General features: G+C 44.8%; 1 protein-coding gene across 1 annotated transcript; it reads left to right on the plus strand.

Annotated features, from left to right (window-relative positions):
- Positions 1-221: 221 nt before the first annotated feature.
- LOC119357854 lies at positions 222-2,466 on the plus strand. The gene is made up of 2 exons (XM_037624659.1): positions 222-627; positions 2,453-2,466. The coding sequence occupies exons 1-2, from the start codon at positions 336-338 to the stop codon at positions 2,464-2,466; spliced, it is 306 nt and encodes a 101-aa protein (XP_037480556.1). The 5' UTR covers positions 222-335.
- Positions 2,467-12,728: the final 10,262 nt, after the last annotated feature.

Here is a 12,728-nt window from a genome sequence, read left to right on the forward strand (position 1 = left end):
TACGAATGACACGCTTCGCCTGCTCCCTCCCCGTGTCCATTAGCGCTCCTGTCTAGAGAGAAGAGAAGGCAAAAAAGCGCCGCCAAAGCAGCATGAGCAGGCTTCTATTGCTACGCAACAATAGAGCAGGCGCGCCGCCCACAAAATGTTTGAATGATCGGGTAAAGAGCGAGCTTCTTATATGGGATCTGACGCATCCAGCAGAGTGAAGCAATGTTCCATTCTTTTCGGCGGCATCCTTCCGCATTGGCGGCGAGTGGAGTGCCACAATCCCATTCATCATTTTTGATCTACATAACCCAAAGCCCATAGCACTGGCGACATCTCCGACATAAATGCAAGGAGGATGTATAGCTGATATAGGATCTTGTGGAACTGGATTTGATTCTGCAAGCGGTTCGGTACGAACGAAGAAATTTCAAACAAAAGGATCGGAACTCGCTGATAGGAAAGGAGAGAAAAACAAAGCAATGCCAAGAGCTCCGTCAATCTGCTGTTCATCGATAGACGAAGCTCTCTCTTTTTCATATCGTGCCGGATGTAACAAAAGATTAGCCCTTTTTAATGCGCCACTTGACCCTGTTTTGAAGATGAGCTTTGCTCTTCTGGGCGCTGGGGGCTCCCGTGGTTCGCGAGAAGGAAAAAGGGCGCTCCCCGGCAACGCGATGGACGATGCTGTGATGCGCGTCATCGCCAGGGTTGAGAAGACCTTTGGCGCATGGCGCTTGAGCATGGCGGATCAAGATAGGCATGTCAGCGCCGACAGGCTACAGCTCGCCGCACAACATGATCGATGGCGCGCCATAGAGCAAGCTAGGCACGTCAGCACCGAGAGGCTGCGGCTCGCCGCACGGCGAGACTGTTGTAGCGCCGCAAAGCGAGAGGCGCGGCGCACCGCACAGCTGATACGGGGTTGATGATAGAGGCGCCGCTTTGGTGGGTTGGCATGCTTGGAAAAGGTGGATGTGCTATAGGCTGCGCTTGTCGACTCCGTGCGTCGCGTGCCCCCTATGCACAATATAGCAGGGTGGCGGGAAACAGGTGATGAAATGGCGGGAAACGGTGGTGTATTCATAAAATGCCATCAATTAATGGAAACTTAGCGGGCTAGCACAAGAAGTAGATGATGATCAGATGAACACGGACCACACTAGGGATCACGTCGGTGATGAATTCATCAATCCCAAACGGTTGAATACTAGCAAGCGTTTGCCCACAACACACATGGCCTATTGCATCACAAATAGGTCGGATGGATCAACTGTATGCCACATATCCGGATGACCGTCCATCCCACAATGGCCAATAGATGTTGTGTAGACAGAGCATATCACATACGTCCTATTAGAAGCAATCGTCTGCGTTATTATCAGTCTTCACACACATTTCTGATTACAGACCTATTTGCCGCGTATCACACACATCTTGTTATATTGAATCGTTTCTGTTCTCTTGCCTAATCACAAACAGTTCATCCGAGTGAACCATATGTTGTACATCACACACACCTTGATTGGGCTGTCCGTTTCTTTTGTGTTGCCGAATCACAAACAGTTCATCCGAGTGAACTGCATCCTGTACATCGCACACACCTTCATCTGGCTGCCCGTTTCTTTTATTCCTCCTCATCGCAAACAGTTAATTGAACTGAACCGTATGCCCTTCATCGCACATGCAACTAAAACCTGAACCGTGTTTGATGCATCCATCATCGCAAACATTTTATACATTTCTGACGGTTTTCCTACACCACAGTTTGCGATCATTGCATCGCACACAGTTTCTCGAAGGGTCTCTGATCGTAGTGTCACGTTAGCAGCATCCTACAGTAGTGTATGATCATTTAGTTTATTGCTATTGCTTTCTTCATAACTTACACATGTTCCTATGACTATGAGATTATGCAACTCCCGAATACCGGAGAACACTTAATGTGCTGTCAAACGTCACAACATAATTGGGTGATTATAAAGATGCTATACAGGTGTCTCCGATGGTATTTGTTGAGTTGGCATAAAATTAGATTAAGATTTGTCACTCTGACGGTCGGAGAGGTATCTCTGGGCCCTCTGGCTAATGCACATCACTATAAGCCTTGCAAGCAATGTGACTAATGAGTTAGTTGCGGGATGATGCATTACGAAACGAGTAAAGAGACTTGCCTGTAACGAGATTGAACTAGGTATTAAGATACCGACAATCGAATCTCGGGCAAGTAACATACCGATGACAAAGGGAACAACGTATGTTGTTATGCGGTTTGACCGATAAAGATCTTCGTAGAATATGTAGGAATCAATATGAGCATCCAGGTTCCGCTATTGGTTATTGATGGGAAGTGAGTCTCGGTCGTGTCTACATAGTTCTCAAACCCATAGGGTCCACACGCTTAACGTTCGATGACGATCGGTATTATGACTTTATGTGTTTTGATGTACCGAATGTAGTTCAGAGTACCGGATGTAATCATGGACATTACGAGGAGTCTCGAAATGGTCGAGACATAAAGATCGATATATTGGAAGGCCATCACTACCAAAAAATACACTTCAGTGATGATACGTGTTTGTCACAGTAGGTCACATTTTCTGTCATGCATGTACATCCATGACAAATTTATGACAGAATCAAGATAGTCATACATGTGCTGTCGTAGAAGTGTTCCATGACATTACCAAAATTATCATCACGGAAGTGTCCACTTCCATGACGATAAATCGCACATCATGGAAGTGCTTTCGTCAAGGGTGACCGACACGTGGAACCACCGTAATGGGTCGCCGTTAAGCTATCGGGTCCAGTTTTAGATCCGATAACTCGTTAATAGCCCGGACCAATGAGAATTTTCCACGTGTAAAATTGTCATTGGCCGGAGGAAACACGTGTTGGCTCATCGTTGGGACACATGTCATCCATTCATTGGACAAGAGGCGCCTATGATAGGTCAACACGTGGCACGGCCCAACAGAGGCCCATTCCGGTGAAAAGGCCGGCCCATTTGACTTGGTCAAAAGGTAAGGGCTGGCCCACGAAAATCCTATTCCTATATAGCCCATTTACGGCCCGCTAACTCACGGCCCATTATGGCCTATCAGAATTAAGCCAAGTAGCTTCATCTAGGCCGTCCAGTATGATTCCAGCCCATTGTAACTTCCGGCCCATGTATGGCCCATGATGTCTTTCGGCCCACACGAGGCCATTTGTAACTCTTGGCCCATTAAGGGCCCGTAGTGAATCTGGCCCGCAATGAACAATGTATCGTTTCATACCCACTAACGGCCCATTATTCCATTGGCCCGTTTCCAACCCGTGTTATCTTTCGGCCTTCTTAGGGCCCATTTATTCTTGGGCTTATTTCCAGCATTCGGTTACTTACGGCTCATTACTGGCCTTTTCAGCCCGTGGGCCAAATTCAGCCCGTGGTTACAATCAGCCCGTTTGCGGCCCGTTAATCTGTTGGGCCATTTTCATAGCGTCATCAAATAGGCCGATTAACGATGGCCCATTATTGTCGGCCCATGAACGGACGATTCCAAATCTAACCCGTTTACGGCCCATAATGCGGTCTGTTATTGGCCCTTGTTTGCGCGATCGATCATACGGCCCGTATAAGGCCCATTGATGCTACGACCCATAGAAGGCCCATTGTTTCTACGGCCCTTACAAGGCCCATTGTTTCTACGCCCATAGTAGGCCCATGGAAACTACAGTAAATATGTAGCGCATGGTTATTGTAGCCTAGTTTTAAAAAATACGTTATTGCGGCCAAACCGCGGGAAAAGAACTGCACTGACTACAAGCAAAAAAATAAACAAGACAACAAGGAAATAAATAAGGAATAAACTTACACTAGGCTGTCACGGCTATTACACATATTACATCCACTAGGCATCAAAGTTCGCCACTAGTGCAAATATGGGGAACGAAGCAGCATATCATATACACTAGTTGTCAAAGTTGGCGATCAGTGCAAATAAATGTCGTAGCAAAACAAGTCCAGAACTGAAACAACTTCAGAATATCTCAAGAAACAATATCCTGAGTACCCATAATGCCGGCAAGATGCTTAGCAAGCTTATTAACTTTCTCTTGTTTGGCGCTTAAATCCTCCAGCGCTTGCTGTTGCACCAGAAAGTATGCATCTGAATTCTGCAGGGACTTCCTCAGTCCTTCAGCTTCCTGTCGTAGCACATCTGATCGATGTCTTTCAACTTGAAGTTGAGACTCAAGAAGACGAACTGATTTAGGCAGCAAGTTCGAAAAGCCTGTGCTAGTAGTAGTGGCCAGTAACTCAAACACAACATCAAGACAGGACTTTTAGGTTCTCTCACTGTCGTCAAGATAGTTTTTATCAGCTTTCTTAGAGACCAACAGGGATGTCTCACTATCTTGAACCTTATCTGCATTACTTCCTTTACCATTGCATAATGGGGTACTGTTCTCCAATATTTTATCTGCATTAATTCTGCATTACTTCCTTTACCATTGCATTCTAAAAGAGAAACAAGCAGACACATCACAGGTTTACCATGTTGTACATGAAACTCATTTTGGTAAATCAGTTCAGTAGTAAAGTGGACAGGATAACAACATGAAACAAACATATATCTATGTACCATGGTCAATTTATGGTCTATATCATTCTAGTTTTTGTTGCCAAATCAAGATAGAGACACAGTTCAAATAATATTTGTTCAAGACAAAGCAGAATAGATAGAATATAAGTGTGGGAAACTATAGAGCAATAATAACACTTGTAATGTGCATGACATGAGAACATAACTGTTTATTCAATTGAAACTGAAATCAACATAGAGCAAGTTACAACAGCAAACCAGTTAAAGAAACAGGTTTAAAACATACTTGTTGCGCCATTGGAGTTTCAATTCCATCCTTCAAATTTGAAAATAGTTGGTATGAGTAAATACAGTGATGCAAGAGCAAAGGAGTATGAATCATAGCTACAGAACCTGGCCTGAGAACAATTCTTCTTCTCCTTTAAGCGTTGAGTTAGGATTCGGAGTGGTGGTCCTCGTGCTTTGGGCATTGCAGCTCCCTTACTAACTGATCGTGTTTGGGTGCTCTATGGTGGAGACGGTGTTGTGTCAACTGGAACTGGGTTACTACCTGCTGGGGTTGGGTTTAGAAGGGGAGTAGCTGGTTCTCTGTCCAACTGGGTAGGGGTACAATCTGCGAGAGTCTGGGTTATGTGTGGTAGGGCTGGTTCTCGGGCGAGTACAATCGTGGTTCTATCTGCATCGACTGGTAGCACTATCTTTTCTGAAGACCATGTTGTTACTCCCTTAGATACTGCCATCACCCTCTCCAATTCAAATGGTTAATAAACAATAAAAGTAATTGAATGTACACACATTGTATGATAAGACAGGTGCAATGGATAGTGGGGAATAAAAGAGGGAATGAAATAATTCACATTTATGTTGTCTAACCAAACAGGATAGAATGACACAATTTCACATATATGATGGCTAACTAAACAAGATAGCATCACACAATTTCACATTATGATGGCTAACTAAAAAAGATGGAAAGAGATAGTTCAAAATATGATGACTATGTAAACAGGATGACATGATATAACTATATAATGTGTTTATTAAATAGGTTGGCATGCATAATTCACATACATGCCGCCTATGGAAACATGATAGCATGATATAATTCACGGACAGAATGACAAAATTCAAAATATGATGACTGTAAACACTAAACAGGATGAGATGATATAACTATATGATGTCTTTATTAAATGGGTTGCCTTGCCTTAATTCTGATACATGTTGTGTATTTAAACATGATGGCATGATATAATTCAAATATACGATTTATGTGGTAAGCAAGTAAGCAGATGGCAATCCATATATGATGTAAAAACTAAGGAATGCAAGACAACATGCATGACATGGGTAATATAAACGTGCCAAGTTTGAGCATAGACCTCAGGTGGGAAATAGGACTGGTCATCAGTCTCTGAATCCTCCTCTGAGGAGATCTCTGTAACTAGCAAGATGTCTGCTTCAGCAGGTAGCATTGTTTGCTCTGAATACCTTGTTTTCACTCCAGATACTTCCATCACTGCTTCAAATGGCTGATGCACAGGAAGAGTAGTTGAATATACAATGTTGTCAACAAATGGAACACGTAATACAAAAAAGTGATAGCATGATATAATCCACATACATGATGATTGGCTAAACAACATGGCATTGGATAATTCACATATATAATGCCGTTGCAACAAGAGAGCATTGCATAATTCACATATATAATGTCTTGCAACAAGATGGCAATGCACAATTCACATATATGGTAATTAGACACTAAGTAGGTGGCATTCATACAAAGCATGTCTAAACTAATCAAATGGCATAGCAATGCAAGACGCCATACACATGATATGAGCAACATAACCCTGCCAAGTTAGAGCATAAACCTTGGGCGGGAAATAGGACTAGTAATTTGTCTCTGAATCCTCCTCTGAGGAGCTATCTGTAACCAGCGAGATATGCGCTTCGTCAGATAGCATAGTCTGCACTGAATACCTTGTTTTCACTCTAGAATTTTCCATCACCGTGTCAAATGGCTGATGCACATGAAGAGTAGTTGCATGTACTAACATTGTTGACAAATGTAATACATAACAAAAAAAGGATGTCTAATATAATTCACATATAAGATGACTAGATAAGCAGGATGGCATTGCAAAATTCACATATATGATGCCTGGCTAAACAAGATGGCGTTGCATAATTCACATAAATGATGAATAAACTAAACAGATGGCATTCACACAAAGCATGTATAAACTAAGCAGATGACATATTTGATGTATAAAGTAAGCAATGCAAGGCACCATATGCATGATATAACCAACATCAGCATGCCAAGTTAGAGCGAATACCTCAGGGGGTAAATAGGAGTGGTCTTCTCCTTCTGAATCCCCCTCAGAACAGATATCTTCCTCTCGATTACAATCCGAAAATAGGTGGACGGGGGGCTGCCTTTGCGCCTACCATGGAGCGATGTCTGCATGAAATTTTATTCCCATGCAAGGCTCGTCTCTTTTGCTCTACATGCTCAGTTCCATTGTGTACAATAACTGACATGCATAGGAATAAAACATAGTGAGATTATGTAAGGAGTGCATGTAGAAATCCAGAGTGATGGTAGCAACCTGTGGCACATGGTTCACAACTTACGGCCGGAGACGAGTCCAGAGTTCCGGTGGCACAGGTATCGTGTGAGATCAAGTCTATGTGTGGCTCCAACACCGGGGAATTTGTGGCCTCCGTGGCGGGGTTGAGCTGCCCGTCCTTGGATGGCGCAGTCTGCTCCGGATCTAAGGCCAGATCGGTTATGGGAGCTGTCTCCTTGATGCAGTCCGATGACAGATTTAGGCCATGTCTCTCGGGGTGACCAGGAGTGGTAGCCGCGGTCTTGAATCCTGCGAATATCAAGTCTCCACGGATGTCCGCAACGTAGTTCAAGCTCCCAAATCTGACCTGATGGCCATGGGCGTAGCTTTCGATCTACTCTAGATGGCCAAACGAATTGGCCCGCAGTGCGAAGCCAGTGAACACAAAGATTTGTCCTGGGAGGAAAGTTTCTCCTTGGACAGCGTCATTATTGACGATTGAAGGGCCATCAAACCTTTTGGCGACAACATAGTGGAACTCTCAATGAAAGCACCAATGTCGGTGTCAAAACCGGTGGATCTTGGGTAGGGGGTCCCGAACTGTGCGTCTAAGGCCGATGGTAACAGGAGACAGGGGACACAATGTTTTACCTAGATTCGGGCCCTCTCTATGGAGGTAATACCATACGTCCTGCTTGATTGATCTTGATGAATATGAGTATGACAAGAGTTGATCTACCACAAGATCGTAATGGCTAAACCCTAGAGGCCTAGCTTGTATGGCTATGGTAATGTATCTCTCCTCTGGACTAAGTCCTCCAGTTTATATAGACACCGGGAGGATCTAGGGTTACACAAGGTAAGTTACATAGAAAGGAATCTACATATTTGGTCGTCAAGCTTGCCTTCCATGCCAAGGAGAGTCCCATCCCGACACGGATGCAGTCTTCAGTCTTCGTATCTTCACAGCCCATCAGTCCAGGCCATGGCTAACAGGCCGGACGCCCGAGGACACCTTAGTATAGGACTCCCTCAGTAGCCCCTAAACCTGGTTTCAATGACAATGTATCCGGTGCGTAGATCTGTCTTCGGCATTGCAAGGCGGGTTCCTCCCTCTGAACTCCAAGATAGTCGTCGGACGTATTTGAACGTGTCCGGATCTATAACACAACACCACACACAACCGTAGAGAGAATATAATATTCCACGAGTCCCTTCTGTTGACAACTTTTTTACAACATGACATCATGTCTGCCCGGTCACTATATCGAACCGTTTTGTCTACCATCTCGTGTTTCGAGATGTGATTTCCATTGGCACGTCTTGTCAAAGCAGAGATTGTGTCCCCTTATTGCGGGATCCTCATCAATACTGGCGTGGGTAACCCAACCGTGCCGTTTATACATCCCTTGGGAGTAGGCGAATTTCAAGGCGAGTGGGGAGGCGTTCAATATTCACTGCCTTTATAAGGAGATAAGAATCCCTTTTTTTCACACACGCCTTCTCTCTTCCTCTGCCCTTCCACTCTTGAGCTCCAGTGCCCAAGTTCTCATCTGTTTCCCACTTGAGCAAGCACCCAACCATGTCCGGATCCGGAGTTCAAGGCAAGTGGATGGCCTCCTCCGTCAAGGAGGAGGACGTCGCCGAGCTTCGGGCGGCCGGGTATCTGGCGAAGGGAATCGCCCACCACCTTCCAGCCCAGGGACAAATCGTTCCCACGTTGTATCTTCATAGCCCATCAGTCCGGCCCATGGCTAACATGCCGGACACCCGAGGACCCCTTAGTCCAGGACTCCCTCAGCCAGTGACACCACCGTGGATGGAACCGCGCTGTGTCGGCTCGGGACCGAGTGCCGGCAGCACCATGATATCAAATCAAGAAGAAAATGCGACGATTAGTGTACAACCTCTTTGGTGGTGCCAATTAGGCCTTAGCTTAATCCGAGGAAATGGTGGTGACGATGCTCTTCTGATGGTGTAGGTGAAGACGACGGTGTAGCAATGGAGGTGGCGCGAAAGATGAGGGGAACGTTGGGGCAGCTCCTTGGAGGTGGAGGATGGGGTGGCTGAACCAGCGGGACGACGAGATTGACGACGGATCCTCATCCAATACGGTGGATGAGGGACGTCGAGGTGTTGCTATGGATGGTATCATCGAGGAAGAGGCTTCGGCTGGGTGGCAGACGGAGGAGGGTGTGGGGCTTCGCAGGTTTTCACGGCCTCGATGTATGAATGGGTGGGCGGATGGGATGGGAGTGGGGAACCATGGCTTAGGGATGCGCTTATCCGAAATGTGCGGTAAGTTACAAAAGTACCCCCACTGATTTCACCTAGGCGGTTCTATCAGTTCAGGGGTATCACGGGCATTTCACATGTCGGGATTTCACAGAAGGTGGGAGTTTTCGCACGCATTGTAATTTTTGAATAGCAAGGCACGGGTTGAGATGGAGGGAGTTGTCGGAGCACAACAAGACAAAGATATATCTTAAATATTTCGGGGTAACAAGGTGCGGATTGAAATTTTCGGACAGGCCTAACGTGTATTGTACCAAATCAATTCGTACTTCCGTTGACACAAAACGAAAAGAAATCAATTCACAGCAGACAAGAGAGTCTAGTCCCGTGTACTATACCAAATCAATTCGCACTAAAAATGTCATTCAAAACATTGAATTCATGTTATGTTCAATTAAAATATTTCGCTACGTGTATAATGCATGCAATCTGCTACTCAAATGAACGTTTTGGTGTATTCATGGCGTTTTGGTGTATTCATATTGAAGCGGTAGCTTCAATATGAACTAAATTTGAATTCGTTTCTCTATTTGAATAAGATCTACAATAATGATTGTTGTGAAGTCAAACCATTTGAATTCGTTTCTCTATTTTAATAAGATCTACATTCATCATTATTGTCAAGTTAAACCATCTTTGTGTATTATCTTCACAACAATCCACATGATTACTCTCGAGTTAGATATGAACTATGTGTACTATATGAACTCGAACTCGATTTTTTGAATCCACTTTATGTTGTTTTCAAATCACAGTACATTTCAAGCTCTAGCTAGATCTTCATAATCTAAACCATGTCTCATATGTATAATGTGTTTATCACATAATGTATGGTGCCCCACCCCCTACGCCTACAAGTATTTAGATGTGAGATGCAAACACCACACATTACCACAATTTCAAATAAAATGTGAGATTGTTCCATATATAGTATTGTTTAGATTGTTCGATATTTAGTTGTAATCTGCAAACGCCACACATTGTCACAAATTCAAATAAAATGTGAGATTGTTCGATGTATAGTATGGTTTAGATTGTTCCATATTTAACTGTGAGTTGCGAACGCCATGCATTATCACATTATGGTATAACATGTGCAAAACCACAGCATGTGCATCACTGCTATATTCATGCATGCACATGTTTATAACACTATGATCTCCTATTCAAATATATGAATCCACTTTCATATCAAATTATGATCTTTGTTAGTCTCTTACACCCACAAAATCCTCTAACCTTTGTAGCTAGAACTAACTTTCTCTCGTGCACGCACACCGGCACACGCCCTCCTCGCCCTCCCCCTCCCTCGGCATTCTATCCATCGCGCACATTCATTTGTTTTCTTTAGGTCATTCTCCCACAGTCTCCACAACTCCTATTCGACACACACTGATCGATAAACCTCTCCAGTGATGCCTGCCTACAACATATAGATGCACCTTCCACCTCCTCCTTTCTGTGTCCATGCCTCGTGTCTCTCATACGGTCCCACACACGTGTAAAATCTTGCCCCTCTTTTCATCGATCTCACCACCCATATCTAGCTAGTCGCTCGGCCTCTCGCACCACCTCCTGGCTCCATTCTCTCTGTATATCCGTCTCGCTGGGCCTTATTTGCCTCTAACAAATGGATGTACACCGACCGATCTTCCGCTATACATATAGCTAGCTAGGTCCTTATAACTCGTTTTTCCCCACGCGTTGATCGATCTACCTCATTAGTTATGTCTCTCCCTTCCTCTGACAAACAACAATGGATCTACTGATCTAGTTAGGTTTGCTTACCAAACACATGGTTCCCCTTCATCATCCATGCATGCGTCCCGACAGATCTATCACGCACAGGCACACACAGAAACAGATCGCCACTCTTATTGATAATATTGCAGTTCAACCCTCAGTTTGTCTAGTAGGCCTCTCCCACCATCTTCGAGAAGCAACTCCATCACCCATCCAGCACTCTACCCCTCTCCCTCTCTCTCTCTCTCTGTTCCAACCTATTTCCCGTCCTTCAATTATGTATGGATGTCGACCGCTCTCCCTCAAGACATAGATGGGTCTCTCCTTCTCAACACACGTATGAGTCGTTCTACCTCTCTAGTTAGGCCTCTGCCTCCCCCCTCCCCCCACTCCCCCACACACACACGGATGCATCAAGTGATCTAGTCATGTCTCCCTGCCACATGCAAACTTTCCCTGTGCCCTCTGACGTTTGAGTTGGTCAGTCGCCCTATATCTTTGACTTGCACACACACAATTTCAATGGCTCTCTTCATCGATCTCACACCCACCCACTTCATCCTCTCTTTGACTCTATCGATATCTATGACCCCTCCCTCTCTTCTCGTGGATTGCCCCCTCTATATATGATATGGACAGGCCTCTATTTCACACACATTGCATGCAAAATTTTGTTTGAGATGTCATCGACACATATTCCCACAAATACATTCACGAAATCACCCCCCAACAAAAAACACTCATGAACACACACGTCATTTGTCTAGGTTTGTTTCTCTCTCACACACACCCATGTAGGTGGGGGATGTGCACGAAGAGAAGAGGTGCACGGACGGCGCACGTACTCCCATCTCTTTCCCAACCACACCTGCGCGGGTACACGGTGGAGCTCATTTCTGTATGAAAAGGCAGCCCACGTGCTAATTTGACACGTGTACTGGTTGTCCACTTGATGGAGGATCGTCTACCACGGGTGGACAAACAAATTGCGACTTGACACGTTATGTTAGAAATGAGGCAAACCATGTGGGGCCAACCTTAGAGGCAAGGTTCTATACACTCGTGATGCTCTGTACGTATTACTTTTGATGTGTCACGTCAACTCGCTGAACGAGGAGAAGCTTGCTTACTACACCGTCTCCCCCGCCCATGGGCGCAGTGGGTCACAGGACGAGGTGAAGCTTGCTTACTACTACTCATTGTACTATATTGGTTTATTGGTCCCCATTGTATATTGTGTCAAATTTTGACTATATATTGAACTAACAAAACATTCGTGCATGTTACCAAAAATTATATCATTGAAAACTATGTTAAAATACGAATCCAACGACATAATTTTTGTTGGCATGCATTAACATTTTGTTAGATAAAAATTTGGTGAAAATTTGGCACGAACTACGAAGGTGGCCTATAGACCAAGACGGAGGTAGTAGTACTACGCCTTACGCCGCTCCCTCGCCCACGCGCGTGGTGGCTCGCAGGACAAAGAGAAAATTTTCCTACTCCCTCTGTTTACTCCTCGTCCCTACCT

The sequence above is a fragment of the Triticum dicoccoides genome, chromosome 2A (genome assembly GCF_002162155.2).
Source record: "Triticum dicoccoides isolate Atlit2015 ecotype Zavitan chromosome 2A, WEW_v2.0, whole genome shotgun sequence".
Taxonomy (NCBI): domain Eukaryota; kingdom Viridiplantae; phylum Streptophyta; class Magnoliopsida; order Poales; family Poaceae; genus Triticum; species Triticum dicoccoides.